This window comes from Nomascus leucogenys, chromosome 22a (genome assembly GCF_006542625.1).
Source record: "Nomascus leucogenys isolate Asia chromosome 22a, Asia_NLE_v1, whole genome shotgun sequence".
Classification (NCBI taxonomy): domain Eukaryota; kingdom Metazoa; phylum Chordata; class Mammalia; order Primates; family Hylobatidae; genus Nomascus; species Nomascus leucogenys.
In genome coordinates, this window is record NC_044402.1 from 82,583,984 (window position 1) to 82,607,036 (window position 23,053).

A 23,053-nucleotide genomic window follows, 5' to 3' on the forward strand; every position below is an offset into this window, starting at 1 on the left:
TAAATAATCTGAATAAACTATTCTGGTTGATTGAGTTTTCTTTGTAAAGCTCGATTAAGAAAACACACAAACAACAACAACAACAAAACAAACTTCAATTGCCTTTAGTAAAAATGTCAATACATAAATCCATTTCTGTGCCTGAATAGAGAATGCTGAATATGATTGAATTTGTTTTGATGATGACAATCATGTAAAAACAAAAACAAAAAATCCTGAGGTACCTTGTTCTAAACATAAACCATTAATTTTCACTCTCCTATACATGTACACTAGATATATACGTGTCAAATAAACATGTATCATTCATCCTTATTATGAACGGCTCTAGGAAGTTGATATGGTTTGGCTATTTCCCCGCCCATATCGCACCTTGAACTTAATAATCCCCACGTGTGAAGGGCAGGTCCAGGTGAAGATAATTGAATCATGGGGGCAGTTTCCCCATACTGTTCTCATGGTAGTGAGTAAGTCTCACGAGATCTGATGGTTTAATAAATGGGAGGTCTCCTGCCTCTTGCCTCTCTTGTCTGCCACCATGTGAGCCATGCCTTTGCTTCTCCTTTGCCTTCTGCCATGATTGTGATGCCTCCTCAGACATGTGGAGCCGTGAGTCCATTAAACCTCTTTCTTTTATAAATTACCCAGTCTCAAGTATGTCTTTATTAGCAGTGTGAGAACAGACTACAGAAATCATTTAAAAATCAATTCTTGCCGGGCACAGTGGCTCACGCTTGTAATCCCAGCACTTTGGGAGGCCGAGGCGGGCGGATCACGAGGTCAGGAGATCGAGACCGTGGTGAAACCCCGTCTCTACTAAAAATACAAAAAATTAGCCGGGCGTGGTGGCGGGCGCCTATAGTCCCAGCTACTCGGAGAGGCTGAGGCAGGAGAATGGCGTGAACCCAGGAGGCGGAGCTTGCAGTGAGCTGAGATTGCACCACTGCACTCCAGCCTGGGCGACAGAGCGAGACTCCGTCTCAAAAAAAAAAAAAAAAAGAAAAATACCACGAAATTGGTTTGTGCAGTCTTTTCAACAGAAATACTAGCTCTGGGTAACAGTGCATTCTTATTTCTTCATGAGAAGAATATTACCTTTGCTATGTATAATAGTATTTCCTTAAGCAGGCACATCTCTAAGTTGCTTCAGTTTTACTTTTAGACAATTTATATAGTTTATGTTGCAGATAACTAGAATAAATTGGTGATCAAAGATTAAAGTTACAGTCATTGGAGAAATGTAATGTAGGATAAATCAGATATTCTGATTTTAATTGGTGTTTTGGCATCCATATAATGTAGTTTGCCTTACATGCTGGGAAAAAGAAATCTATTTTAATACCAGGGGAAATACTTTCCCTATTTTTTTTCCTTTTTTTTTTTTTTTTTTTTTTTTGACATGGAGTCTCGCTCTTGTTGCCCAGGCTGGAGCGCAATGGCACAATCTTGGCTCACTGCAACCTCTGCCTCCCAGGTTCAAGTGATTCTCCTGCCTCACCCTCCCAAGTAGCTGGGATTACAGGCACCTGCCACGACGCCCAGCTAATTTTTGTATTTTTAGTAGAGACGGGGTTTCGCCGTGATGGCCAGGCTGGTCTCGGACTCCTGACCTCAGGTGATCCACCCATCTCAGCCTCCAAAAGAACTGGGATTACAGGCATCAGCCACTGTGCCCAGCCTATTTTTTTCCTCTTAATTTTAATGCATTTGGAGAAGAAGCAGTTGTATGTGTTCTTTTACTTTGCAGTATGCGTGAAGGCAACAGTAAGAGAAAAGAGGACTGTACACTAGGCAGAAGAAAAAGAAGGCTGTGAAAACAAAATTCCACTTAATTCCCAAATGTGCTAGCTCCAACCCTCTAAAATTAGAGAAAGTAATACCTTAAAGTGTTACATGAGATACAAATCAAGAAATAGGTAAATTACGTATTGGTTAATTAAAGAAAAATAGAAACATCTGAGTTTGAGGAAAATACAACAATTTACTTTAGCAAGCTTTAGACTTACACCCAATGCATATGTGCTAGGCATCTGGATATGTAGAGAGTTTTACAGGTGATCTATGGAAAATGAAAAATTTATATGTATATTCATCTGCAAATCAGTGAAATTATACTCAACTTGGGGAAGCTAATACCTTGTCAGATAGCCAGAAATCTTAGTGCTTAAGTTACACTGAAATAGTTTAACAATGTGGGAGGTAGTTCAGCTGGCTCCTTGAAAGAGTTGTCTAAAATTGGGTCTAAAGGTTGTATATGTTTTGTTGGCACACAGGTAGGAGTATGCTCTTAGCGAAGGGATGAGGAGGTAAGGTGGAGTCTGAGCAAAGGCAGGGGGTTGAAAAGAAAAATGATATGCCAGGAAAGAAATGAAGCCCAGTTGAGAAAACTACTGTGAGCTCCTACCCACTGGTTGAAGCAATTATTTCTCCATCAGAGTGTCATTCTTTTAGAGGAAGGCTCTGACACCTATTAAAATGTTATTATCCCTAGAAGGAACTTTGTGACTGAATCACAGATCTTCTTCAAAGAAAGCAGGCTCTGAGAGCAGGGAGATGATAAGAATGCACAGGCATTGATTGAAGGTAGAGAAGTTGGGGGTGGCAATGGAGAGAGAAGCTCTGGAGTAGTGAAGTTAAGACCATTCAAATCACACTTTATCTCTTGTAAAGAGTAGCAGGAATTAGCCATGGAAATGATCAGATTTGGCTCGTAGAGGCAAGTTGATGTGAAAGGCAACATGGGGCTGCTCTGATTTCTCAATTAGGATGAAAAATGGGATGAGAATTGAGTCTGATGTTGGAGATACTGAAGGGTAGGAGGTTTGGAGGCAGGTAAGGGATGAGAAATTACTTAATGGGTACAATGTACACTATTCGGGTGATGGCTGCATTTGAGTGTGAGAGATGTGACAAAAATTCATATATTCTTTATAAATAGCACAAATTAACTGTAGAATATTGATTTTAACTATCTACCTAAGTGAGTTTCAAAAGCTAAAACTTGGAAAAAATAATTTGTAAAATGATGCAAACATTTTGGCTTTCCTTTACATAATCGGAATAAACTATTCTCATTGAGTTTTCTTTGTAAAGCTGGATTAAGAAAACAACAACAACAACAAAACAAACTTCAATTGCCTTTAGTAAAAATGTCAATACATAAATCCATTTCTGTGCCTGAATGGAGAATGCTGAATATGATTGAATTTGTTTTGATGATGATAATCATGTAAAAACAAAAACAAAAAATCCTGAGGTACATTGTTCTAAAAATAAACCATTAATTTTCACTCTCCTATACGTGTACACTAGATATATACGTGTCAAATAAACATGTATCATTCATCCTTATTATGAACGGCTCTAGGAAGTTGATATGGTTTGGCTATTTCCCCACCCCTATCTCACCTTGAACTTAATAATCCCCACGTGTGAAGGGCAGGTCCAGGTGAAGATAATTGAATCATGGGGCAGTTTCCCCATACTGTTCTCATGGTAGTGAGTAAGTCTCACGAGATCTGATGGTTTAATAAATGGGAGGTCTCCTGCCTCTTGCCTCTCTTGTCTGCCACCATGTGAGCCATGCCTTTGCTTCTCCTTTGCCTTCTGCCATGATTGTGATGCCTCCTCAGACATGTGGAGCCGTGAGTCCATTAAACTTCTTTCTTTTATAAATTACCCAGTCTCAAGTATGTCTTTATTAGCAGTGTGAGAACAGACTACAGAAATCATTTAAAAATCAATTCTTAAATTTTCTGGTTTGTTACCATTTCTCAATACAAGTTAAAAAATTAATTGAGGGATCTACTTTCAAAGTGAAATTTTGTAACATGATACTACTGCTAATAAATTATTTTTCAAGTTGCTCAACTTTAAGAATGTCAGAAAAATTCATATTATGTAATTTTATGTAATTATGTGAAATCTCTCACCTATAATTTTTCATTGTTCTCTCTTTTTTTTAAATGGGCCCAAACGTGAATATAAAAAATATATCAAATTTTAATTCTGCTTTTTTTTTTTTTAAGACAGGGTCCCACTCTGGTTACCCGGGCTGGAGTGCAATGGTGCCATCATGGCTCACTGCAGCCTCCACCTCCTGGGCTCAGTTGATCCTCCCAACTTCAGACTCCCAAGTAGCTGGAACTACACAAGCATACCACCATGCCCAGGTACTTTTTTATATTTTTTGTAGAGATGGGGTTTTGTCATGTTGCCCAGGCTGGTCTTGAATTCCTGGACTCAAGCAATCTTCTCGTCTCGGCCTCCAAAAGTGTTGGGATTACAGGCATGAGCCACCATGTCCAGCTGGGAAATTCTGGCTTTTTATGCAATAACCTTAAAATGATGCAATACACAACCACATTTATATTTTAAATTCTTCTGACTAAATATGGACTAGATATATACATGTAGGATAAACATGTATAATTCATCTTTATAATGAATGGCTCTAGGAAATTGATATGGTTTGGCTGTGTTGCCACCTATATCTCACCTTGAACTATAATAATCCGCACGTGTTAGCCAGGTGCAGTGGCTCACGCCTGTAATCCCAGCACTTTGGGAGGCCAAGGTGGGTGGATCACCTGAGGCCGGGAGTTTGAGACCAGCCTGACCAACATGGAGAAACCCCGTCTCTACCAAAAATACAGAAGATTAGCTGGCTGTTGTGGCGCATGCCTCTAATCCCAGCTACTGGGGAGGCTGAGGCAGGATAATTGCTTGAACCCGGGAGGCAGAGGTTGCAGTGAGCCGAGATCGCACCATTGCACTCCAGCCTGGGCAAGAAGAGAGAAACTCCGTCTCAATAATAATAATAATCCCACGTCTCAAGGGCGGGGCCAGGTGAAGATAATTGAATCATGGTTGCAGTTTCTCCCATGCTGTTCTCGTGGTAGTGAATAAATCTCACGAGATCCGGTGGTTTTATAAATGGGAGCTCCCCTGCACAAGCTCTCTTGCCTGCTGCCATGTAAGCCATGACTTTGCCATAATTGTGAGGCCTCACCAGCCATATCAATAATCTGTCTATATGTATTTTAGCATGAAGTGTTACTATAGCTCAAATTATCTAATCATAAGTATATGTGCAGCAAATAGCATAAGAACATAACTTAGTAAGGAGGAATAAGTTAAGTTTATAATTAAGAACAATATTAGTAGCAACAGTAAAAACAATAGTAAACATTCAGAAAATGCTTACTATGTACCAAGCACTGTGCTTAGTCCTTCACATATTTTATTATCTTATCCTTTCAACATTTTTTTTTTTTTTTAACCAAGGTCATGCACCATCTAAGTGACAGGGCTGGGCTTTCAACCCCAGAGCCATGAATTTTATTACTAAGTTGAAGAGTTTGGTAACACAGTGCTAAGGCCCTGACTCAAAGGGGAAAGTATCTATTGATTGGAAAGGGCGGGAGCATTCCTAGTCATCTGGAAAAGCACAACAGTGAAGTTTCCAGTTGGGAAATGTGGAGTAAACATGACATTTTTAATCTTCCTTCTCTGACAAGCTACTAGGATTTGAAATTCAGTTCTTCAGGGGTGGCTGAGTAGTGTGGTAGTAAGAAGTGTGAGCAGCATTTGTAAGAAATAAGATTATCTTTTTACTACTATTCTCTGCGATAAAACCAGCAGTAGAAGATAATCTAAAAAGAATCCAGTAGCAAGGCCTGCACAAGTCCTATACCCTTGGGGATTTCAAAGTGAAGGGCTGCTAATACCATAAAGGAGAAATAATACATAGGGACTCCAAGAATAATGAGAAGTTATTTTATTTGAAATCCAGTATAAATATATAACTGAAGTAAGTATCTATGCTTAAAAAAATCAAAAGATGTAGAGAAGCACAAACCCTGTTATCATTTTTGTTTTGATGAATTTTTTATTTTTTTATTTTTATTATTATTATTATTATTTTTTTTTTTTTTTGAGACAGAGTCTTGCTCTGTCACCCAGGCTGGAGTACAGTGGTGCGATCTCGGCTCACTGCAACCTCCAGCTCCTGGGTTCCACTGATTCTTCTGGCTCAGCCTTCCCAGTAGCTGGGATTAGAGGCACACACCACCATGTCTGGCTAATTTTTGTATTTTTAGTAGAGACAGGATTTCACCATGTTGGCCAGGCTGGTCTCAAACTCCTGACCTCAGGTGATCCACCTGCCTTGGCCTTCCGAAGTGCTGGGATTACAGGTGTGAGCCACTGCGACCAGCCTATTTTGATGAACTGTGACTCTCCATCCTGAAACACCATGGCTAAGCATCCATTGTAGATCTTAAAAGATCTCAAATTGTGCACACTTTGCATATTCAAACATAGCAAGAGCTATGAACTGTCTCTAACCGAGACTGCAAATATCACAAGTTTCTATAGACTCTAAGACCCAATTTTAGTGTTTATAATCAACAAACTCTTCAATGGAGGGGGCACTTCTTTGTATGAGTTTCCACCTAGGGAGGATGCAAGAAGAGTCAGGAAAGTAAGTTTCCTTTGATTTTTTTCTCGTGGAGACTAAACCCATTTACAATCTTTACCAGCCTAAATAATATTGACCATGTAAGTATCTGTTACAGAAGAACAAGTCATCAAATGCTGGTGGTAGGCATAATCCAAAATTCTAGGAGTCTATAGATATCCCTGATGATATTTTGTAAACACTGTTCAACAAATTTGTAAATTGAGTTGAATTGGAGCTACCAAATGCCCCCAGAAATAAATGTTTTTCCATCCATCTTTTAGCTTGAAGCCACCAGATCTTTTAACTCCAAGAGGCTTTAGAGAGTTGGTAGTAGCTGTGTTGATTGGGCCTAAGAATCAGCCAAGATAGAAATCAATTCCACATATTCAGCTATGCTTTAACCTGGGGTGAGAAAGGCTCTTGGGTTCTTACAAGAGTTTTCCATGTTATTTCTTTCTCTGTTATGTACATGTCGATACCTAACTTTGGCTGGCTATGATGGGGGGTTATTTGATGGGATATGTGGAGAGAGCTAGCTTCATCTACTTATAGTCTGTGAATGTAGTGGTGGAAGAAATTGCCTCCCTTGGATGTATATGCAAGTTGCTCCTATTGAAGTAAACTTGTAAATTCATGCTTTAATATAAAAGCACTTTAAGCAATTAGTCACAAAGTACTTTATTGATCTACAACTTTCAGTCAGGATTATGGGAAGCGGTAGAATCTCTAATCTCTAAAGACTCATGTAACAGGTTAACTGTCCTGATGGAGGCGAACTTATTTAATATAAGTTGTGGGTGTTTTATTATCTCTACATCAAATTACATCGAAACTATTCTCTTACTCTTGTTGTACTGCCTTTATTTGATGAAGTTTTTGTTTCTTACTGATGTATTTGGGTTTCTCTGAATCAGCAGACATGCCTTCATATTTTGTAGAAGTCTCATCTAAGATGGAAGGGTAATGTGGGAACACAGGAGCCTTCTGAATGAATCCCATGTCCAGAATGATGAGCTAATATCTTTGAGTTAATATTAACTTGACTGAATTTCTATTGCTAACTCTACAAAAATTTCCTGACATGAATCAAAATTAGTGCATGGCTTCCAAGACCACTCACTGCCCAGCTGCCTTGCTAAAGAATGGGCCTTGGTTATGTTTTGAAGATGACACTGCAATAAACTTTGAGCATCAGATTGTTGTAGGTTTTCACCATCTTCACATGAAGACATACTAAATCCTACCTTAAGAGATCTTTTAGATCCCTTTTCCTTTCCTTTTCACTTTGCATAATTTTTTTCTTTGGAGAAAGAACAAAATGCAGAAATTAAATACATATGACAGAGATCAAATACTTTAGGTATACATTTTTTGCATGATTACTGGGAATTTCCTAGATTCCTATCATTAACAAGAGGAAGTTATATTAGCTAAAGTATAAATAGCAGTCCTAGAAGAAGTAAAATTAGGGAAGCTGAAGAGTTTGGGCTGTATACAGCCTAAATCTAGGCATACTTTAAGAGATAAAAGTTAAAATGGTAAAAATCCCTTCAGGAAAGAATTGAATTGTCATAAACCAAGTTTACTGGATTAGCTAAAGTGTCCTCTTTTTGAGAAAATTTAGGTTTACAGAACATTCTTTTTTAGAATCCTTTTTTCCCCCTAAAGGGTTCTGTGACAGGTATATGAAGTAGCAGAATCCTTAACAGAAAGTATTTAGATAAAGATGGTCCATTTATAACTATATGGAGTGAGCAGCTGTAGTAACCATTCAGAACAAGCTAATTCCATTGCTTGATTTACTCATCAGAAAACTGGATGGATTTGAGAGACATTTGGGGATAAACTTTATAGACTATCTTGATAGGTTAATTAAGAATGGAAAGATGATAGAAATCACCTATCAAGATAATTCATTATACAGTGGTTCACTTGACTGATTGATGGACTGTGCCATTGCATGTTTTGTCATGAGTTAAGCATAATCTTATATATATCAAAATCATCTTGAGCAAGTAATATTTTTCCATAGTACACTTCTTTAAGGAAGCTTTCTATAAAATATCCATTCAGTCTCAAGGAACATATGTGAGCTGAAGAGAATAAGAATTAATGTAGGCTGAGTGCATTGGCTCATGCACTTTGGGAGGCTGAGGAGAGAGGATCACTTGAGTCCAGGAGTTCAAGACCAGCCTGTGGAACATAGTGAGACCACATCTCTACAAAAGTAAAAATTTAGCCAGGCATGGTAGTGTGTGTCTGTAGTCCTAGCTATTCAGGAGACTGAGGCAGGAGGATTTCTTGAGCCCAGGAGTTTGAGGCTGCAGTGAGCTATGATTATGCCATTGTACTTCAGGCTGGGTGACACAGCGAAACCCTGTCTCAAATTAAAAAAAAAAAGAATTATTGTAGAAAATGCCAAGTTCTAAACACTTTTTATATATTGACTCATTTAATCCTCCTAACAGCTCTTGAGACAGAGACTATTTTTGTGATCCTCACTTTAGAAATGAGCAAACTGAAACACAAAAAAGATTAAATCAATTGTACAAGATTACATAACTAATAAGGAACCAGAATTGAACAAGATAGTCTAGTTCTGGAGTCCTAGATCCTAACTGTGTATTATGCTCCTGGTGTGTAATGTACTGCCTCTTATGTTTTTGGCTTTTCTTAGTGTGATGATTAATTTTAGGTGTCAATTTGACTGGATTGAGGGCTGGTGAGGTACTGATTTTGGTTATGGCTGTGAGGGTATGTCCAGAAGAGATTGACCCATGAGTTAGTGAACTGGGCCACGCTCAATGTGGGTAGGCACCATCCAATCAGTTAGGGATGTGGGTAAAGCAATGCAGGCAGGAGAAGGGAGACATTTGTCTTGCTCAGCTTTTTCTTTTGGCCTCTCTGTCTCTCTCTTCCTGAGTAGACACCTTTTTATCCTCTGCCCTTGGACACCAGACTCCAGCTTCTTTGACCCTTAAACTCTGAGAGGCAGTAGCCACCTCCTGGGGCACTCTAAGGCCACTGGCCTCAGACTGGGGCTGCATTCTTGGCCTCCTTGGTTTTGAGGCTTTCAGACTCAGATGGTCACACTACCGGCTTCCCTCAAAGCCATGCTACCAACTGCTTCTTCATCTTGCAGACGGCCTATGGTGGTGAGACTTTGCCTTTGTGACAGTGTGAGCCAATTTTCCCTAATAAATTCCCTTTCATATATATTCTATTGGTTCTGTCCCCCTGGAGAACCCTGACTAATACAGACACTGATGCCAGGAATGGTTCTAGAGGAACAGTATTTTTAAAATGAATTTCCTTAATTGGTTTTGGGATTTCTGGAACTGACTCCATAATCTGATTAAACCTAAATAGTCTTTGGCATGAACTGTTTATAGAGATACACAAAATAAAGGCACTTGATGCTCCTAATTCACCACTTTCAGGAGGTAAGGAGTTTAGTGACCCTATGCATACCTTCAAACTCTTGTGGGAAATCAAGGAATGATAATGAAGTTAGTTGGGTTCTCTTAATATCACTGGACAAAGTGAGGAAAGAAAAAGATGAGCTCAGGGATTCTGACTCCCAGCTCCAGATGCACATACATACCCTAAAAGTTTCTAAGTGTGTCCTGAAGGAGAATCTCCTCTTCTTTAGCCACAGGACTTAAACTGCTGAAAATCAAACACAAGCCTTCAGCATGCCATCGGCTGAGTTACATAGAAAGGTGAACTCTCAGCCTTTACTGGTATCTAGTGTTAAAAGTGAGGGCATTGGTTGGGGGAAAAAAATGGAATTATCTAAATGGGGATGGGGATGTGTGGGATGACCCTGATGGAGCTGGGGGCATTGAGCTCGTAAATTCTGAAGAGTATTTTTTGTCAAGGTGAGGGTCCTCTCCACCCCCAGAGGCAGTGGCACCCCCACCCACAATGGTATCTCCTTTCCACCCCTCTCTGGGATTAACTGCATTGCTGGAAAAAAGAGTAATGGTCTCCCCTACAGCAGTTGCCAGGCAAGACAATGCTGATTCTCCTCGAGAAGACAGATGAATCCTGGTGGTGATTCACCCCCACCACCCCTCTTTGCTTCTAAACCTGTAATTAGACTCAAATCCCAGAGGGGAGGTTCAGAGTGTGACCCACAAGGAGGTGCGCTATACTCCAAAAGAACTACTTGAGTGTTCTAATTGATACCAGCAGAAATCCAAGAAACATTCATAGGAATGGACATTAAGGATGTGGGATTGTGGTGGAAGAAACATAAAGAATGAGGCCAAATTTATTGATATGAGCCCACGAAGCATATATTCTGCATTTAATATTGCAGCTCAAGGAGTGAAAAAAGGCACTCTAAGTTTATTTGGCTGGCTGGCTGAAACATGGATCAAAAAATAGCCCAAAAATAGCCCACCCCATGAGTGAGCTGGGGATGCCTGATCTACCTTGGTTTCATTTAGAGGAGGGAATTAAAAGGCTTAAGGAAATTGGAATGCTACAGTGGACTTGTCACATGAAACCTACTCACCCACACTGGGAGGGTCCAGAAGATATACCTTTCACTAATATTTTAAGAAATAAATTTATGAGGGGAGCACCAGCATCCTTAAAGATCTCTGTGATTGCTCTTCTCTGCATTCCAGCACTTACAGTGGGAACTACAATCGCTCAATTAGAAAACAAATGCAATAGGAATAACTGGATCCCTGGGTGTCAGGGGCCAAGTGATGGCACTCAAATGTGAAAGGCAAGGTGGGCGTAGTTACTGGAATTAACAGCAGAGGCAAAGCAACAGTCAGAATAATCCGACTTGTGTAGAGCTCCAGCATTGGCTAATTAATCATGATGTTCCTAGAAGTAAAATAGATGGGAAGGTTGCTATGCTCTTACTTGAACTGTAGAAGCACAAAATCTCTGGGTCAAGTGAAGACAAGTCTAACTCAAATCATGATAACAGGGAATCACTACCCCTCAATCAATTTCTAGACTTGAGCCAGTTTACAGACCCAGAGCCCTTTAAGTGAAGGGGAGACCAGGTCCTGTTGAGGAAAAGACCCTGGTGCACTACATAAAATTTATACTGTTAATCTTTGTCCTATACTTCCCCAAAGGGACCTCTGGCCTTGTATCAGGGAAAGGAAAATAATCAGACTTTTCAGGGATGACTGGCCACTGGCTCTGAACTGACATTGATTCCAAGAGACTGAAAACATCACTGTGGCCCTCCAGTTATAGTAGAGGTTAGGGAAGTCAGGTGATTAATGGAGCTTTAGCTCAGGTCCAGTGGTCCCCGAACCCATAATGTAGTCATTTCCCCAGTTCAAAATGCATCATTGGAATAGACAGACTTAGCAGCGGGCAGAATCCCCACATTGGTTCCCTAACTAGTGAGTAGGATTATTATGATAGGAAAGGCCAAATGGAAGCTATTAGAACTGCCTGTACCTAAGACAATAGTAAATAAAAAATAAGGTAGCATTCTTGAAGGGTTTGCAGAGACTACTGCAACCATCAAGGACTTGAAAGATGCAGAGGTGGTGATTTTCACCATATCCCCATTCAACTCTCCTATTTGGCTTGTACAGAAGACAGATGAATCCTGGAGAATGGCAATGGCTTATTGTAAGCTTAACCAAGTGGTGACTCTAATTGCAACTGCTATACCCAACGTAGTTTCATTCTTGAACACATTAACACATCTGGTGCCTGTTATGCAGCTATTGTTCTGGTGAATGCTTTTTCTCTATACCTGTCCATAAGGCCCACCAGAAGCAGTTTGATTCACTGGCAAGGCCAGCAATACACCTTTGCCCTCCTACCTCAGGGGTATGCCAACACTTCAGCACTATGTCATAATCTATTTTGCAGGGATCTTGATTGCTTTTCCCTTCCACAAGATATCATCCTGTTCACTTCATTGATGACATTATGTTAATTGGACCTAGTGAGCAAGAAGTAACAACCACTATGGATTTATTGACAAGACATGCATTGTCAGGGGGTGGGAAATAAATGCAACTAAACTTCAGGGGCCTTCTATTTCAGTGAAATTTCTAAGGGTCCAGTGGTGTAGGGCCTGTCAAGATAACCCTTCTAAAGTAAATGATGAGTTGTTGCATCTGGCCCCTCCTACAACTGAGAAAGAAGCACAATGCCTAGTGGACCTATTTGGATTTTAAAGGCAACATATTTGGGTGTGTTACCCTAGCCCATTTACTGGGTAACACAAAAAACTGCTAGTTACGAGTGGGGCACAGAACAGGAAAAGACTCTGCAACAGGTCCAGGCTGCTATGCAAGCTGCTCTGCCACTTGGGCCATGTGACCCAAGAGCTGTTCAGAGCCTTTGGCAGGGCCCTACAGGTGAATCACTATAGAGGTCTTCAGGATTCTGGAATGAGGCCTGGCATCATCTGCAGATAACTACTCTCCTTTTGAGAGATAGCTCTTGACCTGCTACTAGGCCTTAGTAAAAGCTGAATGCTTGGCCTTGGGCCAGCAAATTACCATGTGACCTGAACTGCCTACCATTAACTTGGTGTTATTTGGCCCACTAAGCCATAAAGTTGGGGAGACACAGCAGTATTCTATCATCAGATGGTAGTGGTATACACATGATCAGGCTGAAGCAGGTCCTGAAGGCACAAGTAAGTTACATGAAGTAGCCCAAATGCCCATAGTTCTCACTCCTTCTATACTGCCTCCTCTCTCCCAGTTTGTACTATGCCTTCATGGGGAGTTCCCTACAATCAGTTGACAGAGGACGGACGAGAGAATACATGGTCCAGTGGTTTGGCTGGATGGTCAAAGACTTGGAAGGAACATAATTGGAATATTCATAACACAGAAATTTGGGGGAGAGTTATGTGTATAGACCTCTCTGAGTGGGCAAAAAATGTAAAAATATTTGTGTTCCATATGAATACTTACCAAAAGGTGACCTCAGCAGAGGAGGGTGTTAATAATCAAGTGAATAGGATGAGCCATTCTGTGGATACCAGTCAGCCTCCTCCTCAGCTACCATTGTCATTGCCCAATGAGCTCATGAACAAAGTGACCATGGTGGTAGGGATAGAGGTGATTCATGGGCTCAGCAACATGGGCTTCCACTCACCAAGACTGATCTGGCTACTGCCTCGCCATAGACTGAGCACTCACAGACCAACAGTGAGCACTCAGAGGCCAACAGACTAAGCACTCAGAGACCAACAGTGAGCCCTAATATGGCACCATTCCCCAGGGCAGATTGATTCCATTAGACTACTACCCATTAGAAGGGGCAGCATTTTGTCCTTACTGTCCTTACTATGGATATGGATTTGTCTTCCCTGAATACAATGCTATTGCCAAAACTGCCATCTGTAGACTTACGTAATGACTTATTCACCGCCATCCTATTCCACACAGCATTGTTTCTGACCAAGGAACTCACTTCATAGGGAAAAAGTGCAGCAATCAGCTCATGCTCATAGAATTCACTGGTCTTAGCATGTTTCCCATTATCCTGAAGAAGCTGGCTTCTACAGTACCAGCTAGGTGACAATATTTTACAGGGCTGAGACAGATTTCTCCAGAAGGTTGTATATGTTCTGAATCAGCATCCAACATATGGTACTGCATAGCCAGGAGTCATAGGTCTGGAATCAATGGGTAGAAATGGAAGTGGCACTACTTACCATCACCCCTAGTGACCCACTAGCAAAATTTTTTCTCACTGTTTCTGCAACATTATGTTCTTCTGGCCTAGTTCTGGAGGGAACTTTGTTCCAGAGGGAGGAATGCTTCTACTAGGAGACACAAAAATGATTCAACTGAACTGGGAATTAAAACTGTGACTCGGCTGCTTTGGGTTCCTCATGATTCTTGAGTCAACAGGCTAAAAAGGGAGTTAGGGTGTTGGCTAGGGTGACTGATCTAGGCTACTAAGGGGAAATTTGCCTACTGCTCCACAATGGAGATAAAGAATAGTATTTCTGGAATACAGAAGGTTCCTTAGAGCAGCTGTTAGTATTACCCTCTCCTGTGATGAAGGTGAATGGGAAACTACAACCACTCAATATAGGCTGGACTATGAATTGCCCAGACTCTTCAGGAATGAAGGTTTGGGTCACCCTGCCAGGCAAAGAACCATGACCAGCTGAGGTGCTTACTGAAGGCAATACAGAATACAGAATGGGTAGTAGAAGACATGTATAAATACCATATACAGCCATGTGGCCAGATACAGAAATGAGGACTGTAATTTTTATAAGTATTTCCTATTTTGTTAAGAATACATTTGTATGTATATTAACATGTCTTAAGAAAGTATCTTTGTTTTCTTTTCTCTTTCTCCTTTATCATGTAACATAAGATTTATTGACTTAATATCAGCATTTGAATATTGTTAATTTTATATCAGATTTGAGTTGCAGGAGATCAGAAGAGTAAGCAACACTCATGAACTTTATCCTTTCTTCTGAGGATGGGATTAGTACATGTTGGCTTGTAAACAGGATAGTTTTACCATGTTGGACAGAATTATGACCTTTTAACAGTCTTCATTTGGAGATTAGGTGTGGTTTAAAGAGGTGCATAATGGGTGCCAAGCTAGCAAGGGGTAGACTTGTGATGGGTAATTTTAGGTACCAACTTGACTGAATTGAGGGATGCCTAGATGGCTGGTGAAGCATTGTTTTGGGGTGTGCCTAGGTGACTGTTTCCAGAGAAGATTAACCCATGAGTCAGTGGACTGAGACAGAAGAAGACCTACCCTGAATGTGGGTGGGCACCATCCAATCAGCTAGGGGAGCAGCTGGGACAAAGCAGGTAGAAAAAGGGAGACACTCAGCTTGCTCTGGCTTTCTCTCTCTCCCTTTCTGAGTAGGAAACTTCCATCACAGAAGGGGCTGTTTATCCTCCTTACGTTGGACATTCAGCTCCAGGTTCTTCAGCCTTTGGACCCTGAGACTTGTACAAACAGCCTCCCAGGAGGGGGGTGGTCTAAGGCCTTTGGCCTCGGGCTGGGGCTCCACTGTTCACTCTCCTGGTTTCTAGGCTTTTATATTTGGACTGAGCCAAGCCACCAGCTTTTCTGGCTCTCTGGCTTGCAGATGGCCCATCATGGGACTTTGCCTTTGTGACTGCATGAGGCAATTCTCCCTACTAAATTTCATTTCACATGTATTTCTTATTGTTTCTGTCCCTCTGGAGAACCTTGACTAATCTGATGATATTTTATAGCCAAGTTTTCCACCTCCCATGAGAAGGCACGGCGAGATAGAAAAAATAAATATACTTATTTGTGAAGATACATTATTCAATACTGGACATCAGCCATTCTTAGCTAATTAATTATTGGAGTGCTCCTACTAGTCTAGCATAGTTAACTATTAAGTAAACTGATAACAGTAAAAGATGATGTAGGAAAGCGGCTCTTAGAAACCAGACTTTTTCCAGGAAGAAATAACTTAGCTAACCTTAAACTGAATTATGTAGAAAACAAGTCAATTTCAAATCCAAAAAAACAGTACAGTAAACCATTTATGTTCTGAGAGAACAAAATAAATGCCCACTTATTAACTAAGATGAACCCTAAGGTTAAGGAAACAAAAGTTACTTCCAGGTTGAGTGTTGAGAGCTTGACTGTCATGGAAACTTCCTAAATTCCTATGGCTACAAGAAAAACCACATTCTTGCTAAACTCCCTAACAATAGGAGATACCAGAAAAATTGCAGACCTTTCCTAACTGATTTGTAGCCCACACCACTACAACTTTCAGAAGACTGAGGGCCAATCTTACAAACATTCTTTACTGAGAAGTCACTAAAGATCTCAAGCCAGTTTTGGCCAGCTTACAGAGACTGTCCACAAACTCTTTGTATCCCATGTTTCTTTAAAAGAAAGAGCCAAATTCCTCCTCATTTTAATGCTAAATCCCCACCCCAAAATGAACATGGGATGTACATTACATATATGTTTACCCATAAGGCATGTGCTTGACTCTGCTCATAAATATGTATAGCTTTTTCCCCAAACCTGCTAAATATGTATGCCTCTATTGTGTAATACAGACTCTGTGAGGCATAAAAACCCAACTACCCTTTCCCTCTTCGAAGAGAGAGCATCTTTCCTATACACTGGAGACTGTCTCTTCCCAATTTGCAAACTGATATTGCCAGTAAAACTCACCTTTCTACTATTTGGACAACCTGGCGGGTTTTTGGATGATACGTTTCATCCCTGCCATTCACTCTCACTATAATATATACATGTTCTCAAAGATATCTATCCCTTAGGACAAATGGTAGAATTAAAGTAAAAGATAATTTTTTTTTAAATTTGCACTACCTTTTTGACTTTTTAGAAAAGGGACAATCTAAGGTGAAAACAGGTGGACCAAGCTTTATTGTAGAAATGACAAAATTAGCAATTAGCTGCTCAAAGAAAATTTATTGGCACTCGATAAAGACAAATGCCACAAAATGCCATTGAAACAGATATTTGAAAGCACAAGGTGCTGATGTAGCCACTAGATGAATCTGTTCGGTAGCAGTTGAGCCTGGTGAATTGAGTTTACAGCTGTTATTTATGTGGCTCATGATGCTTATTGAGCAATCTGCAAAAATGGATTCCCTTTCTCACACAGGACAGGGTAGATTTCCAGCAAGCATATCAAAATCTCCAAGTCTTTTGGTCAAATTAGAGCTGCCACCATGCATGAGGCTTTACTTAAAGGTGTTTACTGATGGATAAACTCACACTTCTGTGAACTGGTTCTTGCTTCTGAAAAAAAAAAGGGTACTTATTTTAATAATTTAGAGAAAATGCTGTAAAGAAGTTATGAAAAAAAATGTGATTCTCATTTATAATCAGCCATGATTGTAAAAAACTACTGTGGTAAAATTATGAAGAGAAACATAACTGGCATATTTTCCTTAATTTTTAATATACTTTGCTTTTGCTATTGAAACTTTTGTGATTCTCGTATTCATCAGTGGTGATCTTAAGATGATTCATTTTTCTTTATAACTCAACTTATTTTTTACTCTACTTGAATTGTTGCCTGGATTCCTATGGAGTCCAGCTCTAGTTGTTATCAACTACAGCAGACACTCTCAGAATCTAATGAGAGATTATCTAGAAACCTATTAATATTGTCTGCTAACAAATAGTACGCAAATATTTTGATGTAGAATTTTATTATGTAAAGAAATGATATTCTATCTGTGATTTTCAAAATAAAAAAGAATAAAATCACATTTCCTTTCCCTTTATCCACAGAAAATATCTTTCTCTTATTAAAAAATGTTGAAATATGCTAACAACAACAACAAAATTTCTGATTGAATTACAGACCTGGAAGGGCTAATGCTGTCACACAGGTTATAACATATGATTTTCAGGTGGAATTGTGCTCTATCATTCCTTAATCTCCTGAAATGGCATCAAGAAAATTATTAAGTCTTGTGTGCATGTGTGTGTATGTGTATGTGTGTGTATATCTGACAAGTTATAATCATGCCCAATATAATCCTATTTTTTGTAATTTAATATAAATATCACAAATAATTTCTTTAACTCCTAAGCATTTGGTAAACTCATAAGCATTAAGATGAACTATAGAAGGACAATTTTGGCTACATGTGGGTTTTAGAACAATTCTAAACTCATTGAAATTAGGTTTCTTCTCTTTACTATTTACCAGACTTTATATTGATTCCATCTCCAGTTTAGTAGAGTTATGGAAATACAGTTTTAAGGAAAGAATATTGTACATTGAAAAACATATACTGAAACATAAATGCTGAAAGTTATACCTTAAGAATTAGTTACATTTATTTATTTGCACACAAATGTGGCATGGATTTTTTTTTTCTGTCATAACAGATATAATTGCAATTTTTTAATTATTATACTTTAGGTTTTAGGGCACATGTGCACAATGTGCAGGTTTGCTACATATGTATCCATGTGCCATGTTGATTTCCTGCACCCATTAACTCGTCATTTAGCATTAGGTATATCTCCTAATGCTGTCCCTCCCCCCTACCCCCACCCCACAACAGTCCCCAGAGTGTGATGTTCCCCTTCCTGTGTCCATGAGTTCTCATTGTTCATTTCCCACCTATGAGTGAGAACATGCGGTGTTTGGTTTTTTGTCCTTGTGATAGTTTACTGAGAATGATGTTTTCCAGTTTCATCCATGTCCCTACAAAGGGCATGAACTCATCATTTTTTATGGCTGCATAGTATTCCATGGTGTATGTGTGCCACATTTTCTTAATCCAGTCTATTGTTGTTGGACATTTGGGTTGGTTCCAACTCTTTGCTATCGTGAATAGTGCCGCAATAAACATACGTGTGCATGTGTCTTTATAGCAGCATGATTTATAGTCCTTTGGGTATATACCCAGTAATGGGATGGCTGGGTCAAATGGTATTTCTAGTTCTAGATCCCTGAGGAATCGCCACACTGACTTCCACAATGGTTGAACTAGTTTACAGTCCCACCAACAGTGTAAAAGTGTTCCTATTTCTCCACATCCTCTCCAGCATCTGTTGTTTCCTGACTTTTTAATGATGGCCATTCTAACTGGTGTGAGACGGTATCTCATTGTGGTTTTGATTTGCATTTCTCTGATGGCCAGTGATGATGAGCATTTTTTCATGTGTTTTTTGGCTGCATAAATGTCTTCTTCTGAGAAATGTCTGTTCATGTCCTTTGCCCACTTTTTGATGGGGTTGTTTGTTTTTTTCTTGTAAATTTGTTTGAGTTCATTGTAGATTCTGGGTATTAGCCCTTTGTCAGATGAGTAGGTTGCGAAAATTTTCTCCCATTCTGTAGGTTGCCTGTTCACTCTGATGGTAGTTACTTTTGCTGTGCAAATTAGATCCCATTTGTCAATTTTGGCTTTTGTTGCCATTGCTTTTGGTGTTTTAGACATGAAGTCCTTGCCCAAAATGTGGCATGGATTTTGTATATCAACACAATAAATGTCATACGCTCTGAGTGATACAACTAAAATAACAGTAAAGACAGTATTGGCTAAAATTGTTAATCATAACAAAGAGATATGACACAGAGAAAGAAAAAAAAATCTATAATACTCAATAAGGACCATCTGCTAAGGTTCCCATTAAACAAATGGGAGGGAAAAAATGCATACCTTGGATGAAGAGGATTGGTGGAATCTTCTGGAAATAACTTCTAATATCCTGACTATATCTAACTATGAGTAAACATCTCAGAGTTACACCAAGACAGATGAGTTTCACAGACCACCCCTACTTTCAAATTTAGTAAAGAGTACATCATCTGATAACTCATCTTCCTACCAACCCAGACCCTTTCTTGTCCTAGTCCTGCCACCCTTGGGAAAACATTTTATCATCACCAAGCCAGCTAATAATCTCTATGGGAATGCAGGCATGCTCCCTCTACCTTCCTTCTTACTTTTGTTGTCCATGCAAATACAGTGGACAGGAGACACACACACACACACACACACACACACACTCTCTCTCTCTCTCTCTCTCTCTCTCTCTCTCCCTCTCTCTCTTTTTCATACACACACCCTCACACACAAAATATCACTTAAAATATCCTTAAGTTCTGCTGCTGTCAGAATCCTTCCATCAGTAGATTTTGAGCACACTTTTTGCTCTGGAGGGAAGTTTAGAGAACTTAACTAAACCAACCCATCATAATTAACTTCTAGAACATGATACAGGTTACTGGTTTTGAATTTGGGCAAAATAGATGAAAAGCCCCACCTTTTCAAAAATTAATTTTGTGACATTAGACAAATAATTTAGGTTCTCTGAGTGAGCTTCACTTTTGTCAGGCTAAAATTCTTGCCTTGTAGGGTTAGCTGTAATTTTTTTTGTATAGATGGTCAATGGGTGAATAAATGATAAAAAATTTCACTCCCAAATTCATAATTTTCAACATTTAGAAATAAAAATATCTGTGAGATATAACTAATGAGCACATTTGTAAGCTCATTGGATAAACTGTGCTAAGATTAAACAGAAGTAGATTTGATGAAGCAATTATGCTAGTCTTTGGGGTAAGGTTTCACAGGAAATTCTTTCCTCTTTCTGTCTTTACTCCTACCACATAGCTATACCATATAATTTTGTGTGCTATATGAAACCATGAAAAGAAATGAGAAAGTTAGATTCATTTGTAACACATGTATACACCTGTGATGCTGGAGACTTACTTCGCTGCCTTAGACCTAAGTTCTCACCTTGGATTTAGATATGATAATATCTAAATTGTAGGGTTATTTGTCTGACTAAACAGGATAGTGACTATAATAAAACTCAGTGTATTTCCTGGAACATAAAGATGTAGTTAGTAGAATATGAATCTACATTTGATTTGGCATTAATGCCAACATAATTACAAAGATCATTTACCGTACATAATACACAATATTGCATTTTAAGATGTTTCAAATACGAACAATATATAAAGTTTAATTAGTGAACTATCATAATATATTAAAATACTATGTTAATCATAAGGCAAATTTGATCTTTTAATAATGTTAATACTTTCCCACCAATTTTAAATGTTTCTCTTACTTCTAGTGAAAAACACTTCTAGTTTTGTTTTTAAATTTTTTAACCAGTGATATAAAACTATTCCCATTTTTTGTTTCCTACTGAGAAAATTTATGAGCTTTTCTAGCAAAAACATAATTTAAATAAACCGTAAAATGTTAAAAATATAAGCAACCATCTAACTCAGTAACTCGTGATATTTTCTAATTACAAATATAGGTCATAGGTACAGTGATTAAGATTTTGAAAAATGTCCTGAGGGTAATGAGGAAATTAAATTTTTATAGGAATTCTAATGAAATTGAAAATAACAGACGAACCATGATCAACCCAGACAATATGCAATATTGCATATTATGTATGGTACGTGATTTTTGTTTGAAGAACTATAGATGTCATTTTAGGGAAACCATCAGGCTTTTGCTTTGTTGAACTGATTAATCTTTAGACCAGAACTAAATTGTTCTGAAAAATTGGGAGTATTTTAGAAGCAGAATGAGAAGAGAGATGGATAGAGACCTGGAATCAAGAGGAACGGAAGCCTCTAGGTTTTGGAGAGAGAGGAGATGAGTGGTGACAAAAAAAAGGGATTTCTGTTCTTGAAGGTGTAAAGTTAAGACAACAGAGCTTCCAATAATTTGGAAGTATTTTCAGTATTTGGAGCCAGGCTAATTATTGGGGGTATATAACAAAGTCTTGAGTCTGTCCTTGGTGTGAGCATTACACATGAACCCAGTCAAATTCTAGTCACACATCAAACTCCTACTAGATGAGAGCGGCACTAGAATGAGAGAACTGTCTCTGGGAGCTGTTCCATACCTTGTACCCAAAGACTTAGCTTACTCTGCCTCATCATCTCTGTCCAACAGTGCAACATCCAACCCAATACTCCCTTCCCCATTATTACCTCTACTTCCCAAATTTCCACACTTCTTGTCCCAGAGTTTTCAGAAGCCACAAAACTCCCAAGAACTCTTGCATGCATTACTCATATTGCAAAGTACAATTAGAGCAAGTGACTAGGTTTGAGGTATCAGAAAACAGCAAATGCAGACATAAAACATTAGGAGAAACTTTTGGGGAACAATCCTTACATTTAGTTTGCCCTTTTGTGATTTATCAGATTTTTAAGGTCATTTAGCTAACAAACAAAAACATAGTACAAAATAGTGGGTAATACTATTTCATTTATGTGGACTCACCATTAATATCAGACTTCCACAAAGTGGAGCCAACTTTCCTCTAATCTAATCTAATTTCTGGAGGCACCAGAAATCTGACGCTGAACAGCCCATGAGTTCTGCTCTCAAGAAAAAAAAACGACAGGCATTTGTTTGCACTGGTACATAGGGGGTCTCTGTAAATATTTTTGTAATGACTTAATTAGTGGTTCTCAACCTTTTGTCAAAATCCATGGTTTTTACATTTGTAACATACTCCAATCATATCTCATAATACACAGTGGCTCTCATTGCATAGAGAAATGGTGCATATGCCCAAAGCAGAATGCCAGAACCTCAATAAGGCATGTGTAGTTAAATGTCCTCTCCACCTCCACTCTTACTAGAACTCTAATTTGGGTAGACCTCCTGCAAATGCATTTCTCACTTCTTATTTTGAGAATGCAAGGTAGAATATGATAAGCAGTCTAACTACACTACAGTATGAAAGAGACAGCTATGTTTATAAAACTAAATGATAGGCTTCTTGGAGAAGATGGCATTTTAATTGAATCTTGGAAGACAGGTAGGATTTTAATAAGCAGAATGGAGGAGAGGGCCCAAGAAGAGCATTCTACGAGGAGGGAAGAACAAAACCAAAGGTAGAGAGATAGGAAAACACAGGCGTAGCTAGACTTCGAGTTGTGTGAAGAGTAACCTTATGTTCCAGGACCAGTCATGACCTTGTCCACGGATCTTCCCAGGAGTAGAGAGCAAACATTCCAGGGTACAGCAGTATGAACCAAGATAGAGATATCATGCGGGATAGACATAATGGAACTATCCCATCCCTAGATGGATATAACTACAAAGGTTCCCATTG

At 39.1% G+C, this 23,053-nt stretch overlaps 1 protein-coding gene across 3 annotated transcripts in view; it reads right to left on the reverse strand.

The window, feature by feature from the left end:
* PDE1A (phosphodiesterase 1A) overlaps positions 1 to 23,053 on the reverse strand; it is a 384,349-nt gene that overhangs the window by 15,597 nt on the left and 345,699 nt on the right. The window contains exon 15 of one of the 3 annotated variants that reach the window (XM_030803172.1): positions 16,825 to 17,221. The exons of 1 other annotated variant lie outside the window; for it this stretch is intronic. In XM_030803172.1, the coding sequence (XP_030659032.1) occupies positions 17,178 to 17,221 (44 nt within the window). In that variant the 3' untranslated portion in view covers positions 16,825 to 17,177. Of the gene's footprint in view, positions 1 to 16,824; positions 17,222 to 23,053 lie in introns of those variants that run through there. One more of the 3 variants, XM_003253813.3, reaches the window with a different exon arrangement.